This window comes from Aquarana catesbeiana, linkage group LG03, assembly GCF_042186555.1.
Source record: "Aquarana catesbeiana isolate 2022-GZ linkage group LG03, ASM4218655v1, whole genome shotgun sequence".
Classification (NCBI taxonomy): domain Eukaryota; kingdom Metazoa; phylum Chordata; class Amphibia; order Anura; family Ranidae; genus Aquarana; species Aquarana catesbeiana.
The window spans coordinates 548,241,193-548,254,521 of record NC_133326.1 but is presented as its reverse complement, the minus strand read 5'-3'; the positions used below and the strand labels follow the sequence as shown (position 1 = coordinate 548,254,521).

Below are 13,329 nucleotides of genomic sequence, written 5' to 3'. Positions count from 1 at the left end.
TATGCTAAAAAATCCACAGTAACGTGTGCACAAAATACCAGGGCATGTGCATTATGCGCGATCTAACACATGAGCTTTGGTGTGAACAAGCCTTTAAGGTACTCTCGAAAACTACAAAAAAAATCTTTATTATGCCTTACTTGCATTTTACTGTATGGTGAAATCTTGACAAAATTTAATTGAAGCAAAAAATCCTAATTTCATTGATCCTTAGCCCTAGGTGAAATGTACCATCCCAACAAAAGCAGAATATAAAATAGGGTATAAAGAAGTGTAGTGATGAAACTTCCGTAGTTCCACGTCATGAAGGTCTCACTGTAAATCTCAGAGTAGTAGTGTGGGAGCATGTCACTGACCATGACTAAAACCTTTTTTGTCTTTTATGATTAGCACTATGGGCAGAGCTGTTCCTTCAAGGAAGCCATGAACATCCTCAATATGCTGTTCACCGGCTTGTTTACAGTGGAGATGATCCTGAAACTCATTGCTTTTAAGCCAAAGGTAGGTACTAAATGGCTGTGGGCATCTGCAAATTGGGGATTCTGTTTTTTTATATTTCGTTATAATGCCAGCTTTGCTTTTCTAAGGGTGCTTTATGTACAAGACATTCCCTCATTAAAGAGGACCTGTCAAGATGTTAATTATCAGTCACAGTTGAAGGTTCCACCCAGTGGCAAAGTTAGCTGGTGCCCTATTCATTAAAGATGCAATAGTTCAAGGGCATGTTACTGTCCTTGATCTTGCAGAAATGTGTTCTGCCCTGGAATTAGCAGCACTTCCAAGTATTGGGCAGCAGAAGCCTCTGGTGCTGTGGAACCCTTGGTTGTGTCTGTCTTGACAAATGTTTATCCAGCAACCCAAACACAGTCCAGAATGTATCCAAAATATACTGTTTTTTCTTTGCTTAAAATCCCACAAAGGTATCAACCCTTCAGCAATTTCCCTGAGATTTTATACTCCCCTCTAGCACCACTTATTTAGAGACATATTTAATAACAGCTGGTAAAGGTAGAACTCCCAAAAAACATTTTCTTTTAGTTTTAGATAGAACCATTTTCAGGTTTTAATTGCTGGAGAGATTTCCCCTCACTTCCTTCTGACAGCTGTTCAGAAGTGAGGGAATATGTTCCCAGTAAGGATGTACATTAAATAGCAAAAAAAGCCTGCCAAAGACTGTACTCTTTCCCATCATATAAAGGAGTATTATTGTGTTTCTGTGTTGTAGAGATTTCCCCCCACATTCTATTCTGTTGGTACAAAAGGAAGTGTGGGGAAATTTCCATACTCTGGAAATAAACAGTAAGGGCCATTCACATTTGTCCATTCCTGTACTTTACACTAGGGCTCATTCACACCAGCAGCATTACCCAATACAAGAACAATGCAATTTTATGTCCTATGGTTTCAGTTCACACCATCGTGCTGCATTGGTATGCACTGAAAAAAGTAGGAATGTGTTTCATAAGAAAAAAACAATTAAACAATGCATTGTTTTGCAGCACAAGTTCACAACGCACACAAGGGTGTACATGCAGTGCACACATTGACAAGCACTGTGTGAGTACTTGACGTATGTGCACTACTTTTTATTGTGTCACACGTTATTGGTTTTAGTGCTCTGCAACATATGTGTCAGAGCTGCTTTGCCTTAGTGCGCTGGGGTGCTATTTAAAATGAGTGGCTCTACAACATGCTAACACATGTAACGTGTGCTGTGTTACTGTATCTTGAATTAATGTGTGCAAAAGTGTGTTTCGGCCCTAATAAAAGCCTGCCAGGGGTTCCCCAACCTTCTATAAAATTATATTTTTTTGTGTTCTGTACCTCTGTTGAAGAGATTTCCCTACTCCCCCTCCCAATGGCATAATGGGAAGGGAGCATCATTTCCCCAATAGGGACACAGTAATAAAACCTAAAAGAGGTCCAATCACTCCGTAATTCCAAAATGTAAGTTATCCTGACACTCGGGAATGACTCATAGAGAGTTTCAGTTCTAATTTGCTGATCCTTTTGAGTATCATCGATAACAATCCAGGCCTGTATTTTGGGTAATATTTAAAGGAGATTTTTCTTTAATGTTCATGTCTTAAAGCTGAACTCCAGGCACAAAATTGTTAATTTATATATACTCCTCAATAGCAACAAAGGATATAAATCCACTTTGTGTGCATCAAATTCTTTGGCAAACCCAGATATTATCTTTTAACAGTATCAGTGACACCATCACTGTGCTGTACATAGCTTGTGCAGAGAGCAGAGCTTTAGGCCCCATTCACACTAGCGCGTTTTTTGATGCATTTTGCATTTTGCAGAAATGCACGGGAATTTTTTAACATGGGTTCCTATGGAACATGTTCACATCAATGCTTTTTTGTATCTCTGCGTTTTTGGAAAGGGTCGGGGACTTTTTTTCATGCAAAAAGCAGCGTTTTGCATGTAATGGTTTTCAATGGACAAGCATCAAAAACGCAAGTGCACCGTTTTTGCAGCGTTTTTGCAGCGTTTTTGGTGCGTTTTTGGTGCGTTTTTGCCTTTTTTTTTTTGTTTATTTTTTTTTTTTTGTAATTTTTTTTTAAGACTGTAAAAAAAAATGAAAAAAAAAAAAAAAAACGCAAAACGCAAATCGCGGCAAAAACGCCGCAAAAACGCTACAAAAACGCTGCTCAAAAACGTGGCAAGCATGAAAAAAAAACCTCCAAAAACGCTCAAAAGCAACATGCATAGGTGTGAATCGAGCCTTAGAAGGGACCCAGCAGGCCTCACCCATTATAGACTGTCTGCAGAAAACTACAGGAGGGGGCAGGGACAAGACCAGTCACCCTGCACAAAGAGAGAGAGCAACAGTGACCGGTCTTTATTACAGGAAGCTCCTGCAGAGAGATAAAGTTTCACACTGGATTAACGCACAGATCTGGAAGAAATATACAAAGTACACCAAGATTTAAGTAAGAAGGCACATCACTCTTGTATTTAGACATTGTTTGCTTATCCAGGAGTTCAGCTTTATCATACATTTTCAAATGACCTGTCCACCTAAAACTGATATTTCATTCACAGGTGGATATTTAGAGACGAGGAGGCCTATTTATAAAGACTTGCTAAAGAAAACCTTCCCCTAATCATCTCCTAAGTTCTTATAACTCTTATTAGTTCTCAGTTCAGCCATGCCACAGAGTCACATTTGACCTGTTCCATTCTCTGAAATGTAAACTAAAAAAGAGAAATCCAGAAGGGAGAGTGAGACTCTCTCATAATTGTAAGTTTATTGGCTCGACTTGGGAAATCTTACATATAATAAATGGCACAGTGTTTAAGTCTACGCTGCATCCGCCCGTAACTAAAATAGTAGCTTTGGGTGGACTAATTTTTTAGCAGCTGTCTCAGTATTAATTGCAGTTTTGTTCACTCCTATACAAGGTTTGGGAGCATTATGTCTGTCCAGTGCTGTGAGCTTATAGAGTGGAACCTTGCAAAATAAAAAAATACCAATATGATGCAGTCTGTCAGTAGTATTAAAGTGGAACTTTAATCAGAAAATTAAGTCCTGCTAGATAACTTCAGGCTAGCCTCTTTTGCAGGTATATCTATGTAAAACATTAAAAATAAGTGTCAATACTGTTTAAAATATAGTAATACCATGTTCCACCCTGCTCTGCACATGCTCAATTGCTCTCCCATTTTAGGCATTTTTAGGCACTGCTGAATTTGTAAAGGCCGATCTGCTGACAGCCTTAAAGCGTAATTAAACCCTCCTATCCTTTACAGCCAAGGAAGCTGCTTCTGTTTGATCTGCAACTGCCATGGTTCTGCACATGTCATCAGTTATGACACCAGACATTTGACAGTTAGGCTGGGTTCACACTGTGTGCAGACGCGGCTCACAGCAGGTTTCCAATGCGTCCCTGTTCTCCATTTAAGCCTGAGTTCACACTATTGCGAACACAGACATCGCATGTGATTTGCACCACATTGCTGTGCAGATCACATGCGATGTCTGTGCAATACGAATTCAGCCATACAGTTTTAGATGGCTGAACTCGCATTGGATTTGCACAAAAATGCTGCAGGAACCTTTTTTTTCCAATCACTGGAATCTGATCGAATAGGTGTTCACACCCATGCGAACTGATTCCTGTCCGAATTTACAGTTCACACTGCGAACCTATCTGCAGGTGTCATTAACGTTGTATTGTCACCCACAGTGGTTCGCAGAGGGCATGGTGAACTGCCTGCGAGGGAGATGCGAACTGACACTGGAATCGCGCTGGTTCCCGCATCGCAATAATGTGAACCGGGCTTGAGTCAGGCCTGAATTATTGCCTTAATACGGACCTGAATAGGAGCCAAAGTTGCACAGGACCCTTGTGCAATGTGCTCCGCAGCCGCCCCAGAGATGTGTGAACCAACTCCATTGAGAGCCGGTCTCAGTCTCCTGTCATTTAAATTGGATGCAGGGAAACCCTATAAGCCAAATGCACATACAGAACCACTGGTTTATAGTGCAATTATAGCCCAATATCATAGCGTCCCCTCTCCAGGGACTTATGTGGTAATACTAGTGAGAGACCTGTAATTTTTCATTTTGTACAGAGTTCCACTTTAATGACATTCTGGGACTCATAGGTGCAAACCATTGATTATGCAAGTCATTGGTTTATGTTTGTAAAGATTGGATCAGCAGGAAGAAGATAGAATTCCACCTGTGCAGCTCTGATACAATTGCACAAACAGGACTACAGCTACCAGAATGCACCAGCCCCTTTCTTGGTAAGGCACCCAGTGGGCCTATTTATAAAACTGTACCCCCCATTTTTTTTTTGTTTAAATAAAGAACATACCCCCTGGGGGGGTATTTGGCTTTGTACCAGCTATTTCATTTAATATGAAGTTATTTTTAAGTATTTTCTAATGTAGATGTAAACCCTACTTGGATAGGATTTAGTTTACTCCGTGTACTGTTTCACAAACATGTGTCATTTAATAAAAAATAAACTGCCTGTGCTGCCAGACTCCTTCAGGCTTTTTGCAGCCACTTCCTGTCTACATATACTCCAGAGATGGCTGCATGGCATCTCTTTGAGAGGGCTTCCTGATAGTGACAACAGTGGACCATGCCTGCGTAATTTGTGTTGAGACAACCATCATTAGTCTCAATCATAAGTCTCCATCATAAGCTTGCATGGCACAGTGGCAATACAGGAACACAATTGGGAGACAAGGACCGAGCATTATTGCTACACTATAACAGGAAGAGCCTGAACAAGGACCCTAATGGTAGGATCACCAGGGATTTTTTTTAATGAAAGTTACAGATTTAACAATATTGAGAATGACTTTTGAAATATTGGTATATCAAGGCTTCTATGAGATTTTAGTGAATGGGTTTTCATCAACTTGAAGGAATTTAATATGGACTAAAAATAGTGTTTTCTCTTTCGTTTATTGACAGACACAGCTCCATTCTCTTGACCGTAGGGTTATATCTTCCTCCTTTCAGGAGAGACTAGGCAGAACATGCATCGCATGTGAAAAAAACAGAACTATACAGTTCCGCCCAGGGGGCGGTCCCTCTGATATAACCCCTCAGCCTGCCTCCTGCAGCTCAGTTTTTTTCTGCCTAGCAAAGGAGAAGGACCTAGGCTCCCTATCTGGACCATTGGTCCTGGGGGGGGGTTTCTGGATTTTGCCTTTTTGCGCAAGATTTTAAGATCCTGTGATCTTCTATCAACAGCCGGCTGGGTGACAGGCTAGATAAATATAGATCCTTGTAGTCTCCCCAGCCTGGCCACCGAGCATGTGCAGGCCCTAGCTACGCGCTGGGTCGGCCATGACATGCCCCTCAGGCTCCAGGGGCGGCCGGTGAGCTCCAAGCTCCGGGGCACACATATGACCGGACTACGGATGTCTTTGTCACAGTGTGCCATGGCCCGCAGCCACTCCGTACTGCTCGGGTGTGGGTCTGTGATGGGATGTCCCCAGCTTGTCCGGAGGGTAAGTACAGCTCTTCCTGTCTTGGCATGACTGAGAAGCTGGGCATTCCCTGGGAGGTCGATTAGGGGGTCCCTCGTCTCCCTTTCTTCTCTCCGTGTCCCTGCCCCCCCCCCCCCCCCCGTGGGGGATGCTGCAGACTAGTGGTGTGTGCACCTAGGCAGGGGTCCCCCGGGAGGGGCTCTTATCCCTGATGGGAGGCTGTGCTGGCTGTCTGTGTCCCTGATACTGTATTTCTGGGTGTCTGTGAGCTTCTGTGTGCTGCCGCCATAGCGCTGTTCAGCGTCATTATCTAGGTACATCTCTGTGTACAGTTGTGATGTCGGACATTTTCTGTTAGCCCTGTGAAAAACGTGTGTGGCGGCCATTTTCCCGGAGCTCGGATTTGCCTTTCCTTGGTGAACGGCTTTTTGGAGCCTCGCTAGATGACATTATTAAGAATGTCATGAGTGGGAAGAGCACTGTGCTACCACAGTCCAGGAAGGGTAAGGAGCCATGCCGCAGGCAAGGGCCCTCCTTTTCCGCTCAAAAGAGGCTTTTTCGTCCGCCCGGGACCTCGGGTAAACGTTCCCAGCCCGACAGGGCGACTACTGAGGGACAGAAGCGTCCCTGTCCTCGCAAGCCCGCAAGCAAAAGTGCTACCGCATGAAGGTTTGCCCCCGCCTAACACACAGGTGGGGGGTCGCCTTCGGGAGTTTGCAGTTAGGTGGGCCTCTCGACTGTCCGACAAATGGGTCTGCGAACTGATTTCATCGGGCTACAAGATAGAGTTTCTCTCTTGGCCACCAAACAGATTTTTTCCCTCCCGCATACCCTTACTCCCGGCTCTCCGGGAGGCCCTGTTTGGGGCAGTAAAGGACCTGCTCAGCCGCGGGGTGATAGTGTCTGTTCCAGAAATGGAAAGGTTTCAGGGATTTTATTCCAATCTGTTTGTAGTCCCCAAAAAGGAAGGGGTACGTCCAATCTTGGACCTAAAAGCCCTCAATTGCTTTGTGAAAGTACAGAGGTTCAGAATGGAATCAGTTCGCTCCGTAGTCGCTGCACTCCATCAAGGGGACTCTCTGGTGTCTCTGGATATCCAGGACGCATACCTGCACATACCCATATGCCTCAGGCATCAGAGGTTTCTGCGATTTGCAGTAGAGGAAGACCACTACCAGTTTGTGGCTTTCCCTTTTGGTCTGGCTTCAGCACCCCGAGACTTTACCAAGGTATTGGCTCCAATTTTGGTGTTGTTGCGACAACGTGGGATCGCAATTGTGGGTTACCTAGACGATCTCCTTCTGAGAGCAGCTTCCGCCTCAGAATTAAGGGAGGATGTGGCGATCACCATGCACACTTTACAAGAGTTTGGGTGGGTGTTGAACCTCAAGAAGTTGGTGCTAGTGCCGACTCAAAGTCTGGAATACCTAGGCTTTCTGCTGGACTCCGTGGAAGCGAGAATGTTTCTCCCTTCAGACAAGCTGCAGATTCTCAGGACCGCAGTGAAGCGGTTGAGGAGCCACAGGTGGTCGTCGCTGAGTTTCTGCATGCGAGTTCTGGGCCTTATGGTGGCTTCCTTCGAGGCGGTACAGTACGCCCAATTTCACACCAGAGTCTTGCAAAGGGAGATATTGTCAAAATGGGACAAATCTCCGTTATCCCTGGATCGACAGATTCGGGTGAGCCAGTTAGTCAGGGACTCTCTTCTCTGGTGGCTGAGATCTCCGGCCCTTTGGTCCGGGAAATCGTTCCTACCTCTTCATTGGACGGTGATCACGACGGATGCCAGCCTGACCGGCTGGGGTGGAGTATTGGGAGTACAATCGACACAGGGCCTCTGGTCGAGGGAGGAATCCCAGTTACTGATCAATGTGCTCTAGCTTCGAGCGAGCAGGCTATGCCTCTCCACATGGTCGATGATACTACAAGGACGTCCGATCAGGATCCAGTCAGACAACGCCACGGCGGTGGCATATGTCAACCATCAAGGAGGAACAAGAAGCTCGGCCGCAGCACAGGAGGTCGCTCACATCCTTCGGTGGGCAGAGCGACATGTACCGGCCCTGTCGACTGTATACATCCCGGGAGTAGAAAACTGGCAGGCGGACTATCTAAGTCTTCAGATGCTGGACCCAGGAGAATGGGCTCTGCATCCGGAGGTGGGGCACACCAGATGTGGACCTTCTGGCCTCTCGGCTCAATCAAAAGGTGCGGAGATTCGTGTCCAGGACAAAAGAACCTTGGGCGGACGCGTCAGGTGCGTTGGTGGCTCCATGGGAGCAGTACCGGCTGATTTACGCCTTTCCTCCGCTCAAACTGTTACGTCTGCTCAGCAGAGTGGAGGCCGAGGGGATCCCAGTCATACTGATTGCCCCAGATTGGCATCGGCGTCCTTGGTACGCCAACCTAATACGCCTGGTGACGGATGCTCCTTGGCAGTTGCCGGTGCGGGAGGACCTCCTATCGCAAGGTCCGATACTTCATCCTGCTTTACCATTGCTGGCTTTAACGGCGTGGCTGTTGAAAGCCAGGTGCTAAGGAACCGAGGTCTGTCGGTCATTTCCACTATGCTGAGGGCAAGGAAATCTTCTTCCCGGAAGATATATCATCGTACATGAAAGGCTTATATCTCCATGTGTGAGGAGATGGGGTGGCGCCCACGTACTTATTCGGTGGCTAGAGTCCTGCTGTTCTTACAGCGAGGAGTGGACCAGAAGTTGGCCTTGAGCACCGTTAAGGGACAGATTTCAGCTTTGGCTGTTTTTTTCCAACAACCCCTGGCGTCTCACTCGTTGTTACGCACTTTTGTGCAAGGGGTTCGGCATGTAGTTCCCCCGGTGCGTCCACCTCTACCTCCGTGGAATCTGAACCTGGTGCTGTTGGCGTTTCAGAAAACGCCGTTTGAGAACATCAGGGAAATTCCCTTGTTGACCCTGTCTCAGAAAGTGGTCTTCTTAGTGGCTATTACATCTACCAGGAGGGTTTCAGAGCTGGCGGCCTTGTTCTGCAAGTCGCCCTATCTGATTATCCACAGGGATAAGGTGGTGTTGCGTCCGCAACCTTCTTTTTTGCCAAAGGTGGTTTCGGCCTTCCACCTCAATGAAGACATTGTGTTACCATCTCTGTGTCCTAAGCCGACACATCCTAAAGAGGTGGCCCTCCATTCCCTGGACGTGGTCCGGGCTCTAAGAGTATATCTGTCTGCCACGGCTCCCTTCCGGAAGTCAGATTCACTGTTTATTTCGGTGGCTGGTCCGAAAAAAGGGCTAGCGGTCTAGTTGACTACCATTTCCAGGTGGATCAGACAGATCGTGGTCCAGGCTTACGCCTTGAAGGGGCAGGTGCCCCCCTTTCCTGTCACAGCCCATTCCACTAGGGCAATTGGGACTTCTTTGGCTTTCCGACATCAAGCGTCAGTTTCCCAAGTGTGTAAGGCGGCGACTTGGTTGTCCGTTCACACCTTTACCAAGTTCTACAAGATTGATGTAAGCACATCTTCGGATGCTTGCTTTGGTCGCAAAGTACTGCAGGCGGCCGTGTAATGTTGTAATTTACATTCTTTTCTTTTGTTGGACAAAGTTCATGTTGTTGTCCATGCAGTTTGATGCATTTGTCACCCGTAGATTCTACTGTGGTTGATTCAGAGGGTAACTCCTCCGTTTGGAGAGTACTTCTGGTTGTGGGTGAAGTTCTGTTTTGCTGTTCTCACCCCTCGTTTTGACACTGCTTGGGGACGTCCCTACGGTCAAGAGAATGGAGCTGTGTCCGTCAACGAACGAGAGAGAAAATAGGATTTTTGTACGCACCGTAAAATCCTTTTCTCTGGAGTTCATTGACGGACACAGCACCCACCCCTCCTTTTAATTACGTTATACTGCTTGTTGACGTACTGAGCTGCAGGAGGTGGGCTGAGGGGCTATATCACAGGGACCGCCCCCTGGGCGGAACTGTATAGTTCTGTTTTTTTTTACATGCAATGCATGTTCTGCCTAGTCTCTCCTGAAAGGAGGAAGATAAAACCATACGGTCAAGAGAATGGAGCTGTGTCCGTCAATGAACTCCAGAGAAAAGGATTTTATGGTGAGTACAAAAATCCTATTTTTTTTATATTTGTCTAAAGTTTAGTATGACGTGGAGCTGCCCAATTATTGTTTTTTCATAGGGTGGAAGTGTCACCATTGGGACACATATGATGGCAACAAAATTGCTATCAAAGTTTTCTAATCCAAATCATCCTTGAAGCAATGCATTCTGGTCTCTGTAGTCCTGTTTATCCCACACTGTTTACCTCCCTCTCAACGGTGTGAAATTTGCACATGATCTTCATATATTTCCACCTAGGAATCTTAGTGAACCCATCCAGCAGTCGTCCATTACTGGGGTCACACAATCTGTCACAGTCTCTTTTTGGCTAATCCATGGATTGGGAGACATGCCGGAGCTTGCTCCAATGTGAAACTCTCACAACCTATCATGTTTCAGAAGTGTGTGTGAACTTCCACCTTAAACTTAAAATCTGGTGAAGGCCATGTTAAAAATATAATGCAGACCAAAGTATGATCTACAAAGGCAAATAATTCCAACAAATCTGAATTCACCTTTACCAGTGTTTTTACAAATCACTAACTAGGATCACCCTAACTATTCCTTTGCTAGGTAAGTCTGCCAAAATCTGCTAATATGCTGCGCATACTTGCACAAAATTTCAAGAAGCTTCTGGGTGCCCAAAATGTTTTCATTTGTTGTGAGGGTTTAGTTCTGCTTTGTAAGTATATTGTAGTGTAAACAACTGAACTTCATCATTTGGAGGGAGGTCCACATATTTTTGGCAATATTGTGTATATAAATACTCAATATTCAGTTTCCCGATCATGGCTCAGTGCTTTTAAAATTTCATTGGAAACACATTTCAAAAATTCATACATTCTAATGTATGAATAGCCTTCTACATGTTTGATGGTTGTAAATTTGATGTTTATAGTGGGCAAAAGTTTTGTCCCACCCTAATTTCTACCCAATAATGTCCCCTAAAGCCTCTCCCTGACATCATCTTGTGTGTGTAAACTGTAAGATCACCAAGAAATTTCACACAATATAATCATTCAAAACAGACAACCCTTGTAAATAAATTTGGTTTAAAGTTGACCCATCAGAAGAAACTTTCACTTGTAGCTATTTCACAGCTCATATTGATTGCTAAAGAATGTGAGAAAGATGAGAGCACCTAAGAGTCCAGTAAGTCTTTATTGCACATGACAGGAGTTCACAAGAAAGGTCCAGCACATTTCAGGGGCTCATTTCTCCCCTTTAATCAGGGTTTAGATGCTGACAGCAAATAGGGAGACTAAAGCAAAGGGATAAAATTATACTCGTTCAGATGACCAATCAGGCTGCCTGTCCAAAAACCCAAATGAACATAATTTCATCCTTTCACTTTAAAATCTGTTGTTCAATATTCTCCCTATTTGCTGTCAACATCTAAGCCCTGGTAAAGGGAAATATTGAGCACCCGAAACTTGTTGACTTTATGTTGTGACCTTCTCTAATGTGCAATAAAGATTGACTCACATTATATCCCTGGCTTGCTCATTCTTCTAACGTTTTTAGACTATTCCAGGGACCTCTAAGGATACCCTGACTGACCGCTTTCTCTAAAATTTGGATCAAAAGTCTTATCCACCCTGTTTTGAGTCCCTCACTTCACTAACACATCTATGGTTAATTATATTTAATGCATTTCTGACACAACTTCATCAAACCTACACATTAGCCATGTGTTCACTCCAAGAATAGGCATAACTAAAAGTATAATATATAAAACAAATCTCACCCTTTTTTTTTGGATTGGATGCCTGTGTGAAAAAAGTTAAGGTAATTTCAACACAACAAACTCTATCTAAGGCTCGATTCACACCTATGCATGTTGCTTTTGAGCGTTTTTGGAGGTTTTTTTTTCATGCTTGCCACGTTTTTGAGCAGCGTTTTTGCCGCGTTTTTGCCGCGTTTTTGCCGCGATTTGCGTGTTGCGTTTTTTTTTTTTTTTTTTTTACAGTTTTTTTTTACAGTCTAAAAAAAAAATTAAAAAAAAAATTAAAAGAAAAAAAAAAAAAAACGGCAAAAACGCATCAAAAACGCTGCAAAAACGGTGCACTTGCGTTTTTGATGCTTGTCCATTGAAATCCATTACATGCAAAACGCTGCTTTTTGCATGAAAAAAAGTCCCCGACCCTTTCCAAAAATGCAGAGAAACAAAAAGGCATTGATGTGAACATGTTCCATAGGAACCCATGTTAAAAAATTCCCGTGCATTTCTGCAAAATGCAAAATGCATCAAAAAACGCGCTAGTGTGAATGGAGCCTTACTTTTGATTTTAAGTTTAAGGCGGTGTTGCATTGACTGGGAGCCCTAGGCAACTTCCAGCATTGCCCCACCATAAAACAAAAAGGACCTGTTGTAGAAGATTTAAAATTATATTGTAAGAGTACTGTAAACAGAGTATCCATTTTAGCATACAATGTGTTTATTTATGTTATTTTCAGTACAAAGTTTCTGTGCTGTTACAATCTAGGAGAAAAAAAACTGTGAGAGCAGATTTAAGGCCTGGTTCACACCTATGCATTTTTAGTGCATTTTCAGTTTTTCAGAAACACACTACAGTCCATTTAACATGGTTTCCTATGGATGTAGTTCACATCTGTGCATTTTATGGAAAGGTCAGGGACTTTTTTCTGGTTTTCGGTTCCATAGACTTCAATGAATCAAAGACATATGTTGAAAAACGCAAAATGCACCTGGAATATGCGAACTGCAACCTGCATAGGTGTGAACCAGGCCTTACTGAGTCTTTTTGACTCATGTGTTATAGATAAGCTCACATGTGGGTATGATGCCCCCCGCAGGGGGCAGTGATTGTACCTTTGCTATGGCTGAGAATTCTCTACTGACTCCAGTTGGTTAGATTTGGATACAGGGAGGCAATACAGCCCATGCTGAACTATGTGCTATTGTAGGCAGCTCCAGATCCTGCACCCTATGGGGGGGGGGGGGGGGTCAGTGAATAGTTTTACTTGTATCTTGTGGAGTTTTTTGCAGGTTGGTCTTGTTTTTAGGTCTGGGTGCCTTTCGCTGGACCAGCTGCCTCTCCCCTCTGTGCTGCCACTAACAATTTTGCTCCTTTTTTCAGGCTCTAACCTCCATTCTGTTTCCCCATTTATAGTACACCAGGATGCCCTGACCTCTTGTATCCCCCTCCTAATACACAGACATCAGGACGCACTGACCTCTTTTATCCCCCTCCTAATAATACACAGATATCAGAACACATTGACCTCTCCACTCCTCCTCCTAATACACAGACA

General features: G+C 44.2%; 1 protein-coding gene across 6 annotated transcripts in view; it reads left to right on the top strand.

Annotated features, from left to right (window-relative positions):
• The window catches only part of CACNA1C (calcium voltage-gated channel subunit alpha1 C), a 780,229-nt gene that overhangs the window by 553,295 nt on the left and 213,605 nt on the right, over window positions 1-13,329 (top strand). For all 6 annotated transcript variants that reach the window (XM_073621582.1, XM_073621580.1, XM_073621584.1 and 3 more), the window contains one exon: window positions 391-501. In XM_073621582.1, the coding sequence (XP_073477683.1) occupies window positions 391-501 (111 nt within the window). The remainder of the gene's footprint in view (window positions 1-390; window positions 502-13,329) is intronic.